At 62.8% G+C, this 20,594-nt stretch overlaps 2 protein-coding genes across 2 annotated transcripts; both read left to right on the top strand.

Moving 5' to 3' along the window:
• The first annotated feature begins 183 nt into the window (after window positions 1-183).
• Window positions 184-17,234, top strand: MAP3K11 (mitogen-activated protein kinase kinase kinase 11). Its single transcript, XM_004618420.2, has 10 exons — window positions 184-1,984; window positions 5,393-5,573; window positions 6,121-6,269; window positions 6,363-6,538; window positions 6,657-6,900; window positions 7,606-7,719; window positions 8,292-8,427; window positions 8,517-8,608; window positions 14,886-15,281; window positions 16,405-17,234. The coding sequence occupies exons 1-10, from the start codon at window positions 1,252-1,254 to the stop codon at window positions 16,740-16,742; spliced, it is 2,559 nt and encodes an 852-aa protein (XP_004618477.1). The 5' UTR covers window positions 184-1,251; the 3' UTR covers window positions 16,743-17,234.
• A 118-nt stretch (window positions 17,235-17,352) lies between these two features.
• Window positions 17,353-20,346, top strand: KCNK7 (potassium two pore domain channel subfamily K member 7). Its single transcript, XM_004618527.2, has 3 exons — window positions 17,353-18,210; window positions 19,493-19,891; window positions 20,111-20,346. The coding sequence occupies exons 1-3, from the start codon at window positions 17,892-17,894 to the stop codon at window positions 20,314-20,316; spliced, it is 924 nt and encodes a 307-aa protein (XP_004618584.2). The 5' UTR covers window positions 17,353-17,891; the 3' UTR covers window positions 20,317-20,346.
• The last annotated feature ends 248 nt before the right edge of the window (window positions 20,347-20,594 follow it).

Here is a 20,594-nt window from a genome sequence, read left to right as displayed (position 1 = left end):
CTGGGTCCGCCCCTTTGCGTGCAGGACCTCAACGTCACGAGCGGGGCCGAGCCGCCTCTACTTCCGGGTCAGAGACGGGCGTGGGGCGAGCGGCTACCCCGGGCAGGCAGAAGTAGTCAAAACCGGAGAGCGTCGTTCTTAAAGTGACAGGCTCCAGGCACTTGGGATCGACCCATCGGGTGTGAGGGCGACTTAACGATTCTGAATCCATTCCCGGGGCAGACCTAAGGACAGCAGGGTCAGGTTTTCACCCACCGGCGAAGGGACACGAAGTGGGTTCTTTCCAGGTAAAGAGCCTTAGACGACCTGCTCCCAGAACTAGGATGCGGCCAGTTCCATGCTCCTGCGGTCTCCCCGCCCGCCCTCTGCTGGCTCTGCAGAGCCAAGCCCCGTGCCCGTTTCAGAGAGGAAGCGAAAGAGGAGCTGGGAGCTGGGTCACCGAGCGCAGCGACTTGGAGACCGAGACCAGGCTAGGTTAGCCCCACGCCCCAGCCAGCTTCCTCGACCCCTGCCAGCGGAAGCCCCTGCCAGGGAATCAAGCTCGACCCTAACCTGCTGTGACGGGGGATCAGGACTACCCATGCCCTCCTTCGGCCCCTCCCGGTCCCGCCTCCCCGGGAACTCCCCGGCCCAGCCGCCCTGGCTTCTGGGAGGGGAGCGGTGCTCCCCAGCCCGCGTCATCTGATGCTGTTTCCTGCAGAAGGGAGAAGAGCGGAAAAAAGTGAAACTCCACCCTCCACCTCTGCCTCCCGCCCCCGGGGCCAAAGTACAAAGGGAGGAGGAAGAAGGGAACGGGGCTGGAGCCGTCGGGCCGAGGGAGCCCGGGCCGGGAGGAGGCAGCTCGCACCGCCCAGCACGCTCGGGTCAGCCCCCGCGCGGACACGACCCTTCGGAGCCCGGGAGCCGCCCCGCGGGCCTCGCCGTTCACTTGGCCCGAGCCAGAGCCCGGCGCCCGGGACTGAGGGCCAGACGCGCGGGCCCCTCCGAACCGGCCATGGTGAGACGCCGGAGGCCCCGGGGTCCCACCCCCCGCGCCTGACCACACGGCCCGGGTGGCCCCTCCTCTCGAAGCCCGAGATGCGGGGGGCCGGGAGGCGACACTCCTGGCTCCCCAGAGAGGCGTGGGTCTGGGGCTGAGAGCCCGGGCCCGGATGCCCAGGCTCTGGGACTAGGGCCTCGGTAGCCGGCAGGGGTGGGGACCGGGGGCACCCGAGGAAGGTCCCCCCCACGCCCCAACACCGGATCCCAGCCATGGAGCCCTTGAAGAACCTCTTCCTCAAGAGCCCGCTGGGGTCCTGGAACGGCAGTGGCGGCGGGGGCGGCGGGGGCGGCGGAGGCTGGCCCGAGGGGTCTCCGAAGGCGGCGGCGTATGCCAATCCGGTGTGGACAGCCCTGTTCGACTACGAGCCCAATGGACAGGACGAGCTGGCCCTGCGGAAGGGCGACCGTGTGGAGGTGCTGTCCCGGGACGCGGCCATCTCCGGCGACGAGGGCTGGTGGGCGGGCCAGGTGGGCGGCCAAGTGGGCATCTTTCCGTCCAACTATGTGTCTCGGGGCGGCCCGCCCCCCTGCGAGGTGGCCAGCTTCCAGGAGCTGCGTCTGGAGGAGGTGATTGGCATCGGTGGCTTCGGCAAGGTCTACCGCGGCAGCTGGAGGGGCGAGCTGGTGGCCGTGAAGGCCGCGCGCCAGGACCCCGACGAGGACATCAGCGTGACAGCCGAGAGCGTGCGCCAGGAGGCCCGGCTCTTCGCCATGCTGGCGCACCCCAACATCATCGCCCTGAAGGCCGTGTGCCTGGAGGAGCCCAACCTGTGCCTGGTGATGGAATACGCGGCCGGGGGGCCTCTCAGCCGCGCCCTGGCCGGGCGCCGTGTGCCCCCCCACGTGCTGGTGAACTGGGCTGTGCAGATCGCCCGCGGGATGCATTACTTGCACTGTGAGGCCCTGGTGCCTGTCATCCACCGCGACCTCAAGTCCAACAACAGTGAGTTCTGGGGAGCACGGCAGGAGGGTGGCAGGGTCCACGCATGCGCCGACTCTCCGCTCTGATGGTCACACCCTGCGCCCTCCCGGGGGTCTCCTGGGGGCCAGCTCTCCTGTCCTAGGGGAGCCGCAGCTGACCAGGACTGCCCATGGGCTCATACGGATGCCAAAGCACGCGAGGGAGCCGCGAGCACCCCAGCGGTCCCTGACCCAGCTTGCCCGCTGCCTGGTTAAACCAGAAGCTCTGGCCGATGGGGGGGCTCAGGGCCCTGGGGCACGGGCTGTGCAGGCAGACCTGGGTTTGGTCGCTGGAACACCACTAGGGATGCTTCCGGAATGTCACCTAGTGTGGCACAAAACCAGTCAAGGGAAAGGGAACCCTTACATGGGCCGAAAGCATCCTGCCAAGCTCTGAGGTAGAGGACTGGGTCAGGGATTTGGGTCACACACACACTCTCACTCTCTTTCTCCACCTTGAGCGCACACTCCTGGCTCTCTCCTCCGTTCACAGCGGGCAGCTCCGGACCAGAGATGGGGGCACCCTGTGATGGTCAAGGCTGAGCCCAGGGCTGGCCCCACCCCTTCCCCTGGCCGTCTGGCTGCCTGACCTCTAGCTACTTATTGCAACTCAGAGCCTCAATTTCAGACTCTGTAGAAAGGGGAGTGCCTGGGAGTCGGAGATGGCCTAACGGGCTGGCACTCCCTGGTGCCTGGTGCAGTGGGTCCCCGGCCCGGGTGGGCGTGGTGGGTTCCAGGATGATTCCATCTGTGGCCAGGTCAGAGGGGCCCAGACGAGCCAGGGATGGCGGTTTCCAGGACTCCACAGGGCCAGTTTCACCGCTGGCCGGAAGTAGGCAGCATTCGGAGAGGCACGGGTGGGAGTCTGGGGCTCAGGAAGCAAGAGCCCACAGCTAGTGGGGGGCATGGAGTGACCTGCGACGGTGTGGGAGGGGCTGGGCCAGCGCACGGCGGGGTGGACCTGGCCCCTTGGAGGCCTCTGGCATGGACGGAGCGTGCTGGGGGGCTTGGAGAGACCCACAGGCCTTGTCAGCAGAGGGCCGCCAGCCCCCCATCCTCGCCCTCCAAGGCCCTCCCCATTCAGGGACCCCCACTCCTTTCCCAGCCTGAAGGGGATTCCCCGAAGCCCTGGGGGAGGGGGACCCCTATCTTCTGTTTTTCCTCCAGTTTTCTTTCCAGAGAAAATGGAACAATAGCCCAGGCCGCTGCTCCCCTCCCCGCGTTTCCTGCATTTCCTGCTGCCCCTGGGCCGGCTTCCTGCCTCTGCTCCAGGCCAGCTGCCTGCAGGGAAGGAAAGAGCTGGGGGCGGGGGCGTGCCGGAGAGGAAGGAGCCCGGGATGGCACCCCCACTCACCCCCAGTTCCCCTGCTGGCCTGGCAGAGCCTGGGATGGGGTGGGGGAAGGGCGGCAGGTGCCCTCAGCGTCCCGGAGCCTGACCTCCCACCCCGCAAACCCTAGGCCTGGGCCTGGGGTGCTGTCTGCGGGATTTGGGGGGGGAGCCCCAGGACTCAGGGGGCGCAGGCAGGAAACAATGGCGTGATTTTCCTGGACAATGGGGGCCTTGTGCGGAAGCCTGGCGGGGAGAGGAGGGGAATTCTCCAAGCCCACGAGTCACAGGACTGACCAGCCAGTGCGGCCTGGGCCTGACCTCCCCCAAGTCTCCCCCAAAGGACCCCCCCACACACACCAGTTGCAGACCTGGCCCAGGCCTCCCCAAAAGGAGAAGTAGGGGGCAGGGGAGGAAAGCGGAAGAGGTGTGGGCAGCTTCGAGCCTCCAGAGGCCCGCCCGAGGCCAGGGAGGGGGCCGGGGGCTCCTGCAGGCTGGCCTACGCCCCCCCTGGCACTGGGGTCTGCCTCCGACGGCACCAAAACCGCTTAGGTTGGCACAGCCTGGCAGTAGGTGGAGAGAAGTAGGGACGGGGTGGAGGCTGGCAGAGGGGAGGATAAGGGTGAGGCTGGAGGCCAGAGCCTGGGCCCCAGATCAGCTGCTGGAAGGTGGGCCTGGGTCCCCACAGCTGCATGTGACTGAAGTGGGGTCTCCTGGCTGGAGGGTGCTGAGCCCGCAGAGCCGGGCCCGGGGCGCTGCAGGAGGCAGGTAGAGGGAGGCAGAAGGGAGATGCCAGCCCGGGCTCTGGCGCGTCGCTGAGACTCGGCACTGAGGCGCTGTCACCATCTTCCCGGCTTTCTGACCTCCCGGGAAAGGAGAGCGCACCGCAATGAGGGTCTGAGAACCAGAGGAGTTGTGGCCCCCCTTGCGGGGTGCTGGTGGAGTGGGGGGGGGGGGCATGAGAAGGCTGCAGATGCGCAGAGGTGCCCAAGGGAGGGTGGGTGGCTTGCCCTACTCGCCCACCAGGCCCTGAGCGCCCAGGGACCCACGACCCTGCGAACTAAAGACCTCATCTACCATCTCCCCTTCAAGTTCTTCTGTGACTGACCAGGCTGCCCTGATCGGTGCCGTCAGAGACGCCCTGGGCCATTCTAGCTTTATCTTTCCTCTGCCTCTGCACCCGTCTGCCTCCGTGCGAGGCACACACCTTGCCACTTCTCCCTCCCGCCAGGGCTGTGGTGGCTCCTTTGGGTCAGAGTTGCGAGCCCCTGCCCCCCTCGTCCTACCCCAGGCCTCTCCCTTCAAGCGCAGGTAGCTTCTGGTGTCCCCCTGTCCCCAGAGCAGCTGCCCGGGGCACCCCGAGATCCGGGCATTAGAGCCGTGTTGCCCGCCCAGCTTCGCCTCTCACCCAGGGGCTCCCTCTGCCCCCCCACCCCAAGCGAGGTGCTGATTCACATGCCTGTTTCAGCAAAACCACCTGACTCCGAGCTCTGGACGGCAAAACCCCTGAGGTTGCCGGGCTGCAGTGCTGCCAGGGGCTCAAAAACACACCATCCCGCTTGGGACCTCCGCTCTCCCTGCAGGGGCCCGAGTCAAATCATCTCCTTGCTCTGGGCAGCGGGGTGGGTGGCACCCACCTTCCAGCCTTCCAGGCATGCGCGCTACAGCCCCAGGGACCCTCCATGAATGCTGGGTCTTTGTTTCTTGGGTGGGGAGGATGCTGGGCCGCACCTGGTGGTGCTCCGGGCTTGCTCCTGGCTCTGCGCTCAGGGATCACTCCTGGCAGTGCTCCAGGGACCATATGTGGTATGGGGGAACAAACTGAGGTTGGCCACATGCAGAGTAAGCACCCTACCTCTTAGGCTATCTCTCTGGCCCATGAATGTTGGTTTTGTCTTACTCTCCCCCAAAGCCGCCTGGGAGCTCTTCGGAGCAGGGTGACCTCGCGGCTGACAGTGCTACCCAGTTGTCTCAGGGGACCAGCTATGTGCTCCCAGCTCCTCCCCTGTCCTCCTCACCTGAGTGAGCCCGGAGCACCCACAATTCCGCCCCTTCTTTTTCCAGTTCTGCTGCTGCAGCCCATCGAGGGAGATGACATGGAATACAAGACCTTGAAGATCACTGACTTCGGCCTGGCCCGCGAGTGGCATAAAACCACACAGATGAGCGCTGCGGGCACCTACGCCTGGATGGCCCCTGAGGTTATCAAGGCCTCCACCTTCTCCAAGGGTAGCGATGTCTGGAGGTGAGGCCCAGTGGGGACTGGACAGGGCCAGCTCAGGCAGCAGAGGACAGAGGTAGCTGCCAAAACCAAGGGCTGGGGGCTGGGGAAATAATATAGTGGGTAAAGTCTTAGCTTTGCACGCAGCCAATCCGGGTTCAATCCCTGGCACCCCATATGGTTCTCCCAAGAACCAGTCCCTGAACACAGAGCCAAGAATAAGCCCTGAGCACCATCAAGCATGACCCAAAACCAAGGGGAGAAAAACATCAAAATCTAGGACTGGGACTGAAGATAGTATAAAGGCTAGGGCGCTTGCTTTACACATGTCTCACCTGGGTTCGATTCCTGATAAGGTCCCCAGACACCGCCAGTTGTGACTCCTGAGTGCAGAGCCAGGAGTAAGCCCTGAGCATGGTGGGGTGTGAACCCTCCCCCAAAAAAATCTAGGGCTGGGTAGATAGGTGGAACTAGGAGGAGGAACTCAAAACGTTCTGTTCCTGGCAGCTTTGGGGCAGAGTGGCAAGGAGTGCAGAGAGAAGCGGTCACATACCCTTTGTCTCTTCCATAGCTTCGGGGTGCTGCTGTGGGAGTTGCTGACCGGAGAGGTACCCTACCGTGGCATCGACTGCCTCGCTGTGGCCTATGGCGTGGCGGTGAACAAGCTTACGCTGCCCATCCCATCCACCTGCCCCGAGCCCTTCGCACAACTCATGGCTGGTAAGGGGACAGGGCAGGAGTGGAGGAGCAGACCCCCTTGGCTAAGACACTTCCCTGCAAAGCTCTTATTCTGCCTCCATGCTGTGTCCCCAGACTGCTGGGCGCAGGATCCCCACCGCAGACCCGACTTCGCCTCCATCCTGCAGCAGCTGGAAGCCATAGAAGCGCAAGTCCTGCGGGAAATGCCGAGGGATTCCTTCCACTCCATGCAGGAAGGCTGGAAGAGAGAGATCCAAGGCCTCTTCGATGAGCTGCGGGCCAAGGAAAAGGTGCGAGGGGTGGAGGGTGAGCTCCCCCGATCTCCGCGGGGCAGAGTGGGGGCGGCCGCCCGGGGGGGGTTTCATTCAGGCCTGACCCCCCTGCCTTCACTCCACTGGGAACGCACAGGAATTACTGAGCCGGGAGGAGGAGCTGACCCGCGCGGCGCGTGAGCAGCGGTCACAGGCGGAGCAGCTGCGGCGGCGCGAGCACCTGCTGGCTCAGTGGGAGCTGGAGGTGTTCGAGCGCGAACTGACGCTACTCCTGCAGCAGGTGGACCGCGAGCGGCCGCACGTGCGCCGTCGCCGCGGCACCTTCAAGCGCAGCAAACTCCGCGCGCGGGACGGCGGCGAGCGCATCAGCATGCCGCTGGGTAAGAGGCGGGCGCCCGCGCGCCACCCGCCATTGGCTGCGTGGGCGGAGGGGTGGGGTCAGGCTAATCTGCTGGCCGTGCCCGGATTGGCTCAGGGCGTTAGTGGGTGGGTCCATGGGCTGAAGCCCGTAAAGGCGGGGGCGGGAGCGTGTTTTCTCCTGGGGAGGGCGGGCTCTGGGGAATATTTGCATGGCGGCCTGGGAGTGGCTGCGGACGGGGAGGGGCGGGGCTCGCGGCGGGCGGGGAGGGGCGGCGGGGCGGGGCGGGGCGTCTCCTGGGAACCTAAGTCTACACCCGGCTCCTCCTGTTAGTGGAGTCCAAGCCCGGCTGGAAGGATTTAAATCCTTAAATTTTTTTATTTCCTCTGGGGCCGGAGCGATAGCACAGCGGGTAGGGCGTTTGCCTTGCACGCGGTTGACCCGGGTTCGATCCCCAGCATCCCATATGGTCCCCCAAGCACCGCCAGAAGTAATTCCTGAGTGCAAAGCCAGGAGTAACCCCTGAGCATCGCTGGGTGTGACCCAAAAAAGAAGAAAAAATTTTTTATTTCCTCACTGAAAACCCGAAGCCCAGAGAGCCAGTAAGGCCGGCCAGGCTCCTGCGGATACGGTGCCGGGCCATATCTCTGCATTGCCTGCGTGCTCTGGGGGCCGGGATCGGGTCCCAGCAAACGTGCACTTTGCTTCCTTCCCCTCCCAACCCCAGACTTCAAGCACCGCATCACCGTGCAGGCCTCGCCCGGCCTAGACCGGAGGAGAAATGTCTTCGAGGTCGGGGCAGGAGACTCGCCCACCTTTCCCCGGTTCAGAGCCATTCAGTGTAAGAAGTCACCCCTCCCCCCTCTGACCCTGCCGTCCAACCCTCTTCCTCTCCCAGCCCCTGTTGGTCTACACTGCCAGCTCTTGAGTTCCCAAAGTTCAGGCAACTTTCGTTTTAAACTTGCAAAACGTGAATGTTACTCAGCTGGAGGATTTTGATTGATTTGTCTAAACAAAGCAGTTGCTTGATACTGTGTACTACTGCTTCTCCAGCTACTTAGTTAATCTTAACTCTTCACAGTAACCTGTGAGACAGCAACATTATTACTGTCATCTAAAGTTTCCTAGATGAGAAAAACCAAGTCACTCACCCAGCATCACACAGCAAATAGTACTTCCCACAGTGGCAGTTTGCAGCGGTGTGTGAGTGCTCTAAGCACAGGCCAGCTGCAAGGCTAGAGGTGCCACAGCCCACAGCCGGCCCCAGCCCTGTCCCCTTCCCGGGCGTGGAGCCGACCCAGCAGTGACAGGGCCCCGCGTGCTCCCTCCTCTCCGTGCCCCGAGAGGCAGGAAGGCAGGACCAGGGCTCTTGGCTCACTAGAGACCACCTGTTTCTCTCCTGCGGCCCCACAGTGGAGCCTGCAGAGCCAGGCCACACGTGGGGCCGCCAATCCCCCCGCCGCCTGGAGGACTCGAGCAATGGAGAGCGGCGAGCGTGCTGGGCCTGGGGTCCCAGTTCCCCCAAGCCTGGTGAAGCCCAGAACGGGAGGTGAGAGCCTGTCCGCCCCAGTCCCAGTGTCCCCTGCCTCCACAGTCCCGAGATTCACAAGTGACTCCCTACTCCCACCCCGCCCCCAGGAGAAGGTCCCGCATGGAGGAAGCCACGTGGTATCTGGATTCAGATGACTCGTCTCCCCTTGGATCTCCTTCCACGCCCCCAACACTCAATGGTGAGTGCTTGCTGCGTGCCTGCAGCCCTCCACCCCATCAGCGACAAAAGGCAGGGCAGAACTTGGAGCTGGCACGGCACACACCGGGACACTCCTGCAGGGCGGGCAGGTCCTGGAACCCAGGTCTGACCTAGAGGCTCGGTGCTGAGCGGGTAACTTGCCACAAATGCCAGAAACGAGGGAGAACCTCCCTGGCATGGGCCCTGCCGTGCCAGCACTTAGGGTTGTGTGGCCTTTGCCTCAGTTACATTTTCAGATGTTGTCTTTGTTCTGTTTGTTTGGGGATCACACCAGTGGTGTTCAGGGCTTACTCCTGGCTCTGTGCTCAAGGATCATTCCTGGTGGAGCTCGGGGGACCATATAGGGTGCTGGGCTCGAACCTGTGCCAGGCAAGCAGCCTCCTTGCTATACTATTGCTCCCACCCCATCAGACGTCATCTTTTTTTTTTTGGTGGGGGAGGAGAGCTTTCTGGGTCATATTTGGCAGAGCTCAGGGGTTATTCCTGGCAGTGCTCGGGGGACCATGTGGGATGCCAGGGATCAAGCTGGGTAGGCCATGTGCAAGGCAAACGCCCGCCCTGCTGTCCTATCACTCCAGCCCCAGATATTGTCTTGGTCAGAAACGTGTCACATGAGGGGCTGGAGCAATAGTACAGTGGGTAGGGCATTCACCTTGCACGCAGCCGACCCGGGTTCGATCCTCAGCATCCCATATGGTTCCCCGAACACCGCCAGGAGTAATTCCTGAGTGCAAAGCTGGGAGTAACCCCTGATTGAGCATTGCCGGGTGTGACCCAAAAAGAAAAAAAAAAGAAACGTGTCGTGTATAAAGCCCCCCCGCATTTCACAGGGCGAGGTATTGAGGCTAAAAGCCCTTTTCAGGGGCTGGAGCAATAGTACAGCGGGTAGGGCGTTGGCCTTGCACACGGCCAACCCAGATTCGATTCTCAGCATCCCAGTTGGTCCCCAGTACCAGAGCCAGGAATAACTCCCGTGCATCGCCAGGTGTGACCCAAAAGCAAAAAAAGTAAAATAATAAAAGCCCTTTCCTCAGAGAGGAAAACGTGCTTAGAGCCTGGCAAGACATTTCCTAGATCCTCCTCAGGGTCTTTGGAGGGTAGGAAGACAAGGAACCGGACCCCACTGGGACTCGGAGAGGGGGAGACAAGTGCCCGCAGTGGCTGGAACCACACGGCACTTCCCAGAGCCCCTTTTGGGGACCACCCCCCAGAAGGATGAAGAGGAGCAGGCAGGAAGACAGCCCTTCTTACACCACCCGGGGTCGTCTTGGGTTCTCTCTTCTCCACGGTGGGTGCCAGGCACTCGTGCCAAGCAGCCGCCTCTCCGCTTCAGAGGGGAGAGAACAGCTCAGTGGCGAGCATTCCGGGCCTGCTCGGTGTGGCTCTCCAGGTCAGGGAGCTGCGGGGATGCCGTCTCCCCAAGAAAGGGTTTGTTGGGGGGGGGGCCAGAGCCATAGTCCAGTGGGGAGGGCATTTTCCTTACATGCCGCCTTTCCTGGTTGCAACCTCAGCACCCTATATCCCTGCCAGGAAGAATCCCTGAGTGCAGAGCCAGGGTAACCCCTGAGCACCACCGGGTATGCCCACCGCACCCCCTCCCTCACTCCCCCCCCCAAAAAAGGAACCACAGTCTTTCAGATCATTGGCTGTGGAACTTCCTGCCACTTGAGTTTTGCGAAAAGTAAGTGAGCTGCAGCCTCACTTCCCTCAGTCGCTTCTTCTGTAATTTTCTGGTATTTTGTTTTGGATTTTTTTGGCCCCACCCAGCTGTGCTCAGGGCTTGCTTCTGGCTTTGTGCTCAGGGGTAACTGGGCTTCCGGGAATCACACCCGGGTCAGCTGTGTGTGAAGCTACTGGCACCCTTCACGCTACACTCCCTCTCCGGCCCTACCTCCCGGCGGTGCCCAGGGCTTCTCCCACGCAGGTGCCCTTCCCTGGGCACACTTCCCGAGCCCCGCCTATTCCCTTCATGCTCCCCCCTCAGTTGCCAGCTTCCTCACGGTCAGTGGAAGGCCTGATGGTCACCTCAGGTGTCTCCGCAGGTGACTCTGCCATCAGACATGTTTGGATAAATTTTCTGGGGTGCTGACCTTGGCCCAGAGTCAGAGCTGGGTCAGGGAAGGAGAAACAGGAGCCGTTGCTGCACACATTAGGGGCTTCTGGAATTTATTTATTTTGCATTTGGGGTCACACCTGGCAGTGCTTAGGGGACCATATGGGATGCAGGTCAGCTACGCGAAAGGCAAACACTCTACCCACTGTATTATCACTTCAGCCCCCTCTGGAAAATTCTAAAACAGAAAAAGACTCTTGGTTTTTTTTTTCTCTTTGATTTTTGGGCCACACCCAGCAGCGTTCGGGGCTTACTCCTGGCAGTGCTCAAGGGACCATATTTGGTGCTGGGTATTGAACGGGTTCATGCGAGGCGAGTGCCCTCCCGCCGCCCTGTGCCTCCGCCCTCTTGGGCTTTTTCCTGCACACTCACTCGCTCTGACGCCAGGCGGGTTTCTCCCCACGCTCACTGGCCTCCAATTACTCTGCAATTCGAAGTGGTTTTTGTTTAGTTGGAGGGGGGCACACCTGGCAGTGCTCTGGGGGCCATGTGGGATGCCGAGCCTTGAACCCCGGTTAGCCGTGTGCAAGGCAAGCGCCCAGCCCTCCGATTCAGATTGACACGCCCTTCCGGAGCAGACCGCGCGAATGCCCCGCCCCCAGGATTGCCTCACCCCACTTCTTTTTCACCCGGCAGTGCTCGGGGGTTACTCCTGGCGGTGCTTAGGGGATCGAACCCAGCTTGGCCACGTGCAAAAATCAACGCCCTGCCCGCTATGCTATTGCTCTGGCCCCAACCTCACCCCGCTTCAGAGCAAATCTAGCTTGGGCCTGGGCTTCTGGAAGATTCTAAATCAAAGGGCCCGAGATCTCCTCGGGCTTGAGGATTTACTAGAAAAGCTCTCGGTACAGAGGGGCCCGTTTACGTAACTGGTCTGTTGTCGACGCAGGCAGGGTCAGTGCACCCTCCCTGCCCCCAGCATCCACACCCCATTGGCGTTCCCCAGCCTGCACTCAGGGTGCTTGCGCACCGCTGAACGTCCTTCCGGACTTACTGATTGGCCGCCTGGTGATTGACGTCTATCCCGGCCTATCTCCAGACAGGGGTGGGGCTGAAAAATTCCAGCCCTAATCCCGAGTTGGATTCTCGGCAAACAGACCCGCATCCTGAGGGGCTTTCCAGAAGTCTCTTAAGAGGCTGGAGAGGTGATGCAGCGGGCCGAGGCACAGGAATGACCCTCCAGCACGCAGCCGCTCTAGCCCCGGACTATCTCTGGGTGTGATCCCCCCCGAGCAAACAGGGCCAGAGAGATAGTACAGTGCTGTTTGCCCTGCATGCGGCTGCCCCGGGTTCAATTTCTGGCACCCCTTGTGGTCCTCCAAGCCCCACCAGGAATGATCCCTGAGTAGAGCCAGGAGTAAGTCCTAAGAACTGCTGAGTGTCACCCAGAAAACAAAATTAAACATAAATGAAAGTCATTAACTCAGGTGCAGTTAAAAAGGGCTTCTTCAGGCAGGAGCATCATCAGGTGTGGCCCAAAAGCAAAGCAAAGAAAAGAAAAAAGTCGGGGGAGGAGGTTCTTTTCGTTTTGTGGATTTATTGAGGGAGGCACACCAGTGAACTGGTGGTGCTTGGGGTTCATATGGGGTGCTAGGGATCAAAGCCGGGTAGCTGTATGCAACGCAGATACCCTACCTGCTGTACTGCCCTTCCAGTCGTCTGTGTGTGTATGTTGGGGTGGGCTCCGTTGTTGTTGTTTTTTTTTTTCTTTTTGTGTCACACCTGGCAATGCACAGGGGTTACTCCTGGCTCTGCAGTCAGGAATTACTCTTGGCGGTGCTCAGGGGACCATATGGGATGCTGGGAATTGAACCCAGGTTGGCCACGTGCAAGGCAAACGCCCTATCCGCTGTGCTATCGCTCCAGCCCTTTTTTTTTTTTTTTTTTTTTTCATTTCAATCATTTATTTTGGTTCTGAGTCACACCTGGCTGTGCTCAGAGGTGGCTTCTGCTCTGTGCTCCAGGGCCACTCGAGTAGTGCTCAGGGAAATGTGTGGGATTGGAATGGAACCCTCACGCATGCAAAGCCTGTGTTTGGTCCTTTGAACCTGCGCTGGCCCTGAAAAGAGTCGTCCTTTGGGCCAGAGAGAGAGTCCAATGGGTAGGGCACTTGCCTGGCATACAGCTGGCCTAGACTCGGTCCCTGGGACTCTGGAATGTCCCCGAGCACTCCGGGAGGGATCCCTGAGCACCACCAGATGTGACCTGAAAAAAGTGGGACTTTCGTTTTTGTTTTTTGCTTTTTGGGTCACACCTGGTGATGTTCAGGGGTTGCTCCTGGCTCTGCACTCAGGAATTACTCCTGGGGACTTTGGGGACCATATGGGATGCCAGGGATCGAACCCGGGTCAGCCATTTGCAAACACCCTCCTCGCTGTGCTATCGCTCTGGCCCCCAGTGGGGCATTCTTAAGGATAATAAAAGCTGTTTCTAAGGGCTGGAGTGATATGGGGTGCTGAGGATCGAACCTGGGTTGGCCTAGTACACGGCCAGCGTCCGGCCCACTGTGCTATCTTTTCGGCCCCAGGGAATGTGTCAGGTTTAGAATCTCTGCCAAGTGTACACTTCTCAGCAACCAGCGTCGCAGCTTCACAGAAGGGCCATTCCAGCCGCATGCTGGATGGTGACCGGGAGGGCTGTGTGTTCCCCGGGCCTCAGGGAGGAGAAGCCCAGCTGCAGCTCACTGGAGGGGCGTGTGGGCCCTCGGCGGTCCCAGCCCCGGCCTGCAGCTGTTTGGGGCATGAGGGGACCGAACTGGAAAAGCCAGCGCGTGCCTGACCCGGCTTTGACCCCTGCATCGCTTACGGTCCGGTCCACAGTGCGGTGATCCCTGAGCGCAGAGCCTCAGGATATGTTCTAGAAGGCCCTGGGAATGACGGGGAGTGTTCGGCTGCCGCGTTTTGGGCGGCTGTGGGCTGCCTGTGGGTTTGGAGAGAGGCGGAGTGACGGCGGTGGCCAAGCCAGGTCCCCTTTCCCAGCTTTCATTTTTGTGCGCTCCAGCTCCTACCCCTGCCCCTGCTCCAGAGCGAGGGGGGGGGACCCCACAGTGGCATTTGGGGACGACCACCACAGAACCCGCTGTCACCTCTGCAGTGAGGGGCTCCCCAAGCCCCACTCCGGAATGCAACAGGCCCGCCCAGGGCCCGGGGAGTGGGGTGTTGGGCACCCAGGTGTTTACGGTCCAGCAGATGTCACTGGAACGCGGCGGAGCCAAGGGTGGACAACCTCCGCGCCAGGCCGGTCGCCCCATTCTGCTCGGCAGCCCGCACAGGCCTCCCTGCGCCCCCTCTGCTGTGGCTCTGCCTCAGGGACACTGGTGTGAGCCCCAATGTGGAGTGTGGCTGTGGGGGGGCCTCACAGACCACCCTGGGGTCTCCCCACCCTGCCCTGCGCCCCCCTGCACCCGCTGGCTCCTGAGCCTGAACCACAGTCCATACACTCCCACTCTTGTCACTTGCGGTTTCTTTGGGAATGTTGTGGTGTCCTTGTGTTTGGGGCAGTGCTCAGGGTTTACTCGCGGCAGTGGACAGGGGAACATGCGGGGTGCTGGGGGTTGACGCCGGGGCAGCACATGAAGGCCAGTGCCCTACCCGCTGTACTATCGCTCAGGCCTCCTTTTGGGTTTGGGGGTTATTTTTTGGGGGGCGTGGGTCACCCCTAGCAGTGCTCGGGACTTACTCCTGACTCAGGGATCACTCCTGGTGGTGTTCAGAGAACTCTGGTGCCAGCGGTCGAACAATGCAAGACACACTTCTGACTCTGGCCCAACACCCCCACTTCTTAAAGGTCAGAGGGAGCCTCTGGATGGACAGACAAACTCCCAATATCCAAGTGGGGGTCGGGAGGAAGTAGGAGCTGGGCCAGGAGGAAATTCAGTCCTTTTTCCAGGGCTATCTTGGGGTCCTCCCTGTATGACGCCCTAAACCCGTCAGCCCACCTGGGGCTGGAGCCATAGCACCGCGGATAGGGCACTGTCTTCCCCGCAGCCAGGTTCAATTCCCAGTATCCCACATGGTCCCCCTTGCACTGCCAGGAGTGATTCCTGAGTGCAGAGCCAGGAGTAACCCAGGTGCATCGCCGGGTGTGACCCAAAAAGCAAAAAAAAAGATAATAAAATAAACCTGGGCCCCCCACCTGTTTGCAGGTAACCCACCGCGGCCAAGCCCCGAGCCAGAAGAACCCCGGCGACCGGGCACTAGCGAGCGCGGCGGCGGCTCCGGGACGCCCAGGCTGATCCAGCGCGCGCTGCTGCGGGGCACGGCCCTGCTGGCCTCACTGGGCCTGGGCCGAGACCTGCAGTCCCCGGGGTCCCGCGGGGAGCCCGTGGCTACGCCACCTGCGCCGCCCGCACCCGCGTCCCCCACCGAGCCGCCCCCTTCCCCGCTCATCCGCTTCTCACCCAAGAGGCCCGACGCCCCCGCCTCGCCACTGAGCCCCGACGCCCCCCGCCCGCGCACCCCCGCGCCGCTGTTGCTGGAGCTGGGCGTGCCCAGCGGCCAGCCGTCCGCCAAGAGCCCCCGGCGCGAGGACGAGAGGCGCGGTGAGCAGTGGAGGGACCGGGGCAGGGGGTGGGGACAGCAGCGCAACCAGGCCCCAAGGCCGCGGGCGCACGCAGGGGCGGGCATGTCTGTGTGCGGTTGGCTTCCTAGGACTTTGGGGGCCTTGGTGTCACTGCATTGTCCTGAGTACCGGTCTTAGAACTCGGGGTCGCCTATTAGGAGGAGCTTTCCAGGTTTAAAGGTCCACAATGGGGGGGGGGGCAGAGTGATAGCACAGCGGGTAGGGCGTTTGCCTTGCACGCGACCGACCCGGGTTCGATCCCCGGCATCCCATATGGTCCCCCAAACACCGCCAGGAGCAATTCCTGAGTGCAAAGCCAGGAGTAACCCCTGAGCATCGCTGAGTGTGACCCAAAAAGCAAAAAAAAAAAAGTCCACAATGGGGACTGAAGCAATAGCACAGCGGGCGGGGCATTTGCCTTGCCTGTAGCCGACCCCCCGAGCTCCGCTGAGAGTAACTTCCTGAGTGCAGAGCCAGGAATAACCCCTGAGAATCACCGGGTGTGGCCCAAAAATAAAACAAGAGGCCACGATGCGTTCCTTGTCTATAAGGGACTTGGGACCAGGGAGCTCTCCCAGAGGGCCAGAGCACACGATGTTGCTCCAGGCTTGGTCCCTGGTACCACACTGCTTGCACACATTGACCCGGGTTCAATCCCCAGCCCCCATATGATCCCCTGAGCCTGCCAGGGGTAAGCCCTGAGCACTGCTGGGTGTGACCCAAACGCCCCTCCCTCAAAAATAGAAATGGACCCAAATGCCACCCCCCAAAAAAATAGATTGATTTGGGGCTGGAGCGATAGCACAACAGATAAGGTGTTTGCCTTTCACTCGGCCAACGCGGGTTCAATTCCTAGGATCCCATATGATCCCCTGAGTACCGCCAGGAGTAGTTCCTGAGTGTACAGCCAGGAGTGACCCCTGTGCATCACCGGGTGTGACCCAAAAAGAAAAGATTAATTTGTAGCCCCTTAGGAGGCAGTGGCAGTGCTTGAACCTGCAGCCTCTCCCCCCATCATGAGTGAGGACAGGCCCTACCGGTGGGGAAGCTGAGGGAGGCCCGGGGGTTCCTGCCTGCCTGATCTTGTGTCCCCCCTTTCCTAGGAAGTGCTGTCTCCCCACCGCCAGGAATATCCCGCTCAGCTCCCGGTACCCCGGGCACCCCACGTTCTCCACCCCTGGGCCTCATCAGCCGGCCTCGGCCCTCACCCCTGCGCAGCCGCATCGACCCGTGGAGCTTCGTGTCTGCCGGCCCCCGGCCTTCACCCCTGCCCTCTCCACAGCCCGCACCCCGCCGGGCGCCCTGGACCTTATTCCCAGACTCGGACCCTTTCTGGGACTCCCCACCTACCAACCCCTTTCGGGGGGGCCCTCAGGACTGCAGGGCGCAGACCAAAGACATGGGTGCCCAGGCCCCATGGACGCCGGAAGCAGGGCCCTGAGCCACCCGCATACACTGGAACGCCAGCAGGCCACACCCCGCTGCCTGGGTGTCCCCCAGGAACCCCGCCCCCTCCGGGGGTCAGGAACACTACACTGCACAGGAAGCCTTCACACTGGAGGGGGGCTGCACCCCCCACTCACCTGCAACCTGTGGGTCCCTCCCAGCCCGCCTGCCCCACTGGGGCCCGACACTGTGCCTGGCAGGTTGGGAGGGGCACGGCCAGTCTCAGGGAATTGCGCCCGGCGTGTAGGAGGCGGGGAGGGGTGGGGGGAGGGGCCCCCTCAGCTCTCACCAGCACTTGGGACCAAGTCTGCCCCTGTGGCTCCTGCCCCCGCCTTAGCGCCTGGGGGGGCCCCCCTCCCCCAGCCGCCCCACCCGGGGGTCGCCTGGGGTCGGGCTGCTCTGGGTGCCTTCCTGCTGCCCAGCCAGGCTTGAGGCCTTGGCCTCAGGATTCAATGAAGCCAAATAAACTCGGAAGCTGTCTCCCCAAGGAGAGCCTGTCACCTTTCTAGGGGGTCACCAGGGATCCAGCCTGCCACCCCCTCACCAGCGCACAAGGCCACACCCCATCACACCACAGACCCTGCCAAGACGCCCCCACCCCCGGGCCAGTCCTGACCCACCGCAGCCTGTGGGGCATCCCCTCTGGCTCCTGGACCCGCCCCTGCTCCACTCACGCCTCTCACTGGCTCCGCCATCCCGTGGCCTCTGCCTGGGTCAGCTCCCCAAGTTCCCAGGAGTAGGTTAGGGGCCCCGCCCTCCTCTGGGAACCCCCAGGGTAGGGGCGCAGTCATGTGAACCAGCTGCTTGCCTGCTGGTGGGGGCTTGCGGGAACCCCAGCAGGACAAGGGCCCGGGTGTCTTCTGATCTTGGGGTTCACGTAAACCGTGGTGGGGTTCGCCTCTCCTTGCACCCCACCCTTCACCGCAGCCGCCAGGAGTTGGGTAAATCACACCCGGCCCCCAGAGACCAGGGGGGGTGCCGTGCGCTCCTCTCTTCCTGCTCATCAGCAGCGGTGCCCAGGTGCCCGCCCGCCCGCCCTCCAACCACCCACTGGCACCTCCTCCCAGCCCCACCCTGCCCAGCCCCTCCCACGCGTCTGTCGTGGAGCCACGGGCTCACACGGCACCCCAGGTTGGCGGCCACCATGGGGGGTTTCAGGCCCTGGGCCCGGTATGGGCTGCTGGTGGGGGCCCACCTACTGCTTCTGGGGCTCGGGGCTGTGGTGCTCCAGGGCCTGGAGGGACCCCCCGCCCGCCAGCTCCAGACCCAGCTCCAGGCCGAGCTGGCCGCTTTCCAGGCACAGCACGGGGCCTGCCTGCCCCCGGGGGCCCTGGAGGAGCTGCTGGGCACCGCCTTGGCAGCCCAGGCCCACGGGGTCTCCGGCCTGGCCAACAGCTCCGAGGCTGAGACGTGGGACCTGCCGTCAGCCCTGCTCTTCGCCGCCAGCATCCTCACCACCACGGGTAAGGCCGCCCGCGGCCCAGCGGGACGGGCTCCCAAGAGCGCGGCTCCCTGGGGTCCCTGGGGGTGCAAGGCCCTCCCCCCAGCCCAGAGCGCCAGAGCTGAGGCCCTCTCAGACCTGACATCACAGTTGGGGCTCCCCGCACCAAACACACCCCAACTGGTGCCTCAACTTCAGCTGCCAGCAGGGGTGTGGCCACCCCCGGGCCGCCCCTGACACTCTCAGAGACCGGGCGAGGCGCCCGGACCCCATGGCCCCAAGGGGAAGCCGTGAACAAGTGGGGTGGAGTGGATTTTGGACTGGGAACCTGGGGGGACAGATTCGAATCACCAGCCAAGGAGGGGGCGTAGGGCAGACTTCCAGTGGGGAGGAAGTCCCACCGAGGTCCGAGCCCATGACTGAGGGAGGCCGAAGGGCACAACTGAGGCCTGAAGGACTTCTCGGCAGAGGGCATGGTCTGTGCCCAGGCCCAGCGGGAAAGCTGGGGTGGCCAGAGTCCTGGGGTGTGCGTGGTCGGCCCCCCTCCCCGGGGTGTTTTCCTGCAAAGTATCTCAGTATGTTTGAATTCAGGTCTGTCTTGCCAACTTCCTTTGGAAAATCAAGAAACCTAGTTGTGCCCGAGCAGGACCCCAGCAGGGCCACAATAGGTCAGAGGGCATCAGGCCTGCCCTCTTGGGCACGCTGAGCAGCTGCTCCGGGCGCCGCAGTCCCCACCACTCCCTCTTGCCTCACATGTCTCCCCCAGGCTTCCTCGGGGACTCGCAGATCCTGTTCTCCCAGCACGTCCCACTGCCTGCTCCCAGGCTCCCTGCCCTTGCACACGTTTCCTCTCTGCCTCTTGCGGCCCTCGCTGTCAGGTTTCCTGCCTGGCCCCCTCCAAAGGGCAGGGCCTGGGCACACCCGGGTTTCAGCACAACTCGACTTCTGGGGAGATGACAGCCTGGTGGGTCTAGAGGTAGCTGTCAGGGGCAGGGCAGGGCAGGGCAGGGCCCCTCATTGGAAGTCAGCCTGCCCCCAGAGCCTCGGGGCTGTGCCCGGCACTGTGTCACCTTACCAGAGGGCAGCAGGGACTGCGTCTTTGCATCCCTTCATTCCAGGAGAGCAGAGACTCCGAGGGCCCCTGACCAGTCCCCCCAAGGGCCTTGAGCTGGCATTGTGGTCCACTAGGGGGCAGCCTTCCACAGGAAGCCAGGCTGAGGGGGAGGCAGTGGCCACCCTAGGGGACCCCCCGCCACCCCCGCCCCGGCTGGGCTCATTGCCCACGGGCCCTTGTTCTGTTCCAGGTTACGGCCACATGGCCCCACTGTCGGCGGGTGGAAAGGCCTTCTGCGTGGTCTACGCAGCCCTGGGGCTGCCCGCCTCCCTGGCCCTCGGGGCCACACTACGCCGCTGCCTGCTGCCGGCGCTGGGCCGCCCGTGCGCCTGGGTGGCCGGCCGCTGGCAGCTGGCCCCGGCGCAGGCGGCGCTGCTGCAGGCAGCAGGGCTGGGCCTCCTGGTGGCGGGAGCGTTCGTGCTGCTGCCGGCGCTGGTGCTGTGGGCCGTGCAGGGTGACTGCAGCCTCCTGGCGGCGCTCTACTTCTGCTTTGGGTCACTCAGCACCATCGGCCTGGAGGACCTGCTGCCCAGCCGGGGCCTCGGCCTGCCCCCGGCGCTCTACTACACCGGCCAGCTTGCACTTCTCGGTAAGCCGGCTCCCCCAGGGCAGGCGGCAGGGGAGGGCGAGGGACTCGAACTCCCAGACACCACATAGGGGAGGAGAACTCTGCCCTAGGGTAGAGGGTCGCTGGAAGGGGGCTTTTAAGAAGCTTCTGAGCAACACCCGGTACAGGGTGGGTCCTGCTTGGGCTGGGCGGGGAGCGTCCGCACCCAGCCAGCCACCCTACCCTCCTCGTCTCCCCCAGGGTACTTGCTCCTGGGGCTCTTGGCCATGCTCTTGGCCGTGGAGACTTTCTCAGAGCTGCCACAGGTCCGGGCCTTGGTGAACTTCTTCGGAGCAGGTGGCCCTGTGAGTGCCGAGGACCAAGCTGGCATCCTCGGGCAGGATGAGCTAGCTCTGAGCACCCAGCCACCTTCCCCCGCAGCACCCGGGCAAGCCCTGGCTAGCTAGGGAGGGGGGTCAGGTGACGGCTTGGGAGCCGGGGAGGAAGCCTGGGAACCCTGCAGAAGGCGAATGTGAAACTTCAGGGAAGAATGTGCTCCTCCTGAAAAACAAAGGGGCAGAAAATCTGAACAAATAAACATTTCTAAAGAAAAGAAGGTAGGGGATGTGGTTCAAAAAGCTGGAGCAGGGGTGGAAGAAATAGTACAGTGGGTGAGGCAGTTGCCTCACACACGGCTGAAGGGGTGGGGGGTGGAGGGTGTTCAATCCCCAGCCAGGAGTAACCC

Source organism: Sorex araneus, chromosome 6 (genome assembly GCF_027595985.1).
Source record: "Sorex araneus isolate mSorAra2 chromosome 6, mSorAra2.pri, whole genome shotgun sequence".
Taxonomy (NCBI): Eukaryota; Metazoa; Chordata; class Mammalia; order Eulipotyphla; family Soricidae; genus Sorex; species Sorex araneus.
The sequence above is the reverse complement of the archived record's forward strand: the minus strand, read 5'-3'. Positions and strand labels throughout refer to the sequence as shown.

Bases quoted from the DNA above. Each gene is read 5' to 3' on its own strand.
- MAP3K11 (XM_004618420.2), top strand. From the start codon at position 1,252: ATGGAGCCCTTGAAGAACCTCTTCCTCAAGAGCCCGCTGGGGTCCTGG. The intron at 6,270-6,362 runs GTAAGGGGACAG...CTGTGTCCCCAG, and splicing joins CTTCGCACAACTCATGGCTG to ACTGCTGGGCGCAGGATCCC. The intron at 6,539-6,656 runs GTGCGAGGGGTG...GGGAACGCACAG, and splicing joins AGCTGCGGGCCAAGGAAAAG to GAATTACTGAGCCGGGAGGA.
- KCNK7 (XM_004618527.2), top strand. From the start codon at position 17,892: ATGGGGGGTTTCAGGCCCTGGGCCCGGTATGGGCTGCTGGTGGGGGCC. The intron at 18,211-19,492 runs GTAAGGCCGCCC...GTTCTGTTCCAG, and splicing joins CAGCATCCTCACCACCACGG to GTTACGGCCACATGGCCCCA. The intron at 19,892-20,110 runs GTAAGCCGGCTC...CGTCTCCCCCAG, and splicing joins CGGCCAGCTTGCACTTCTCG to GGTACTTGCTCCTGGGGCTC.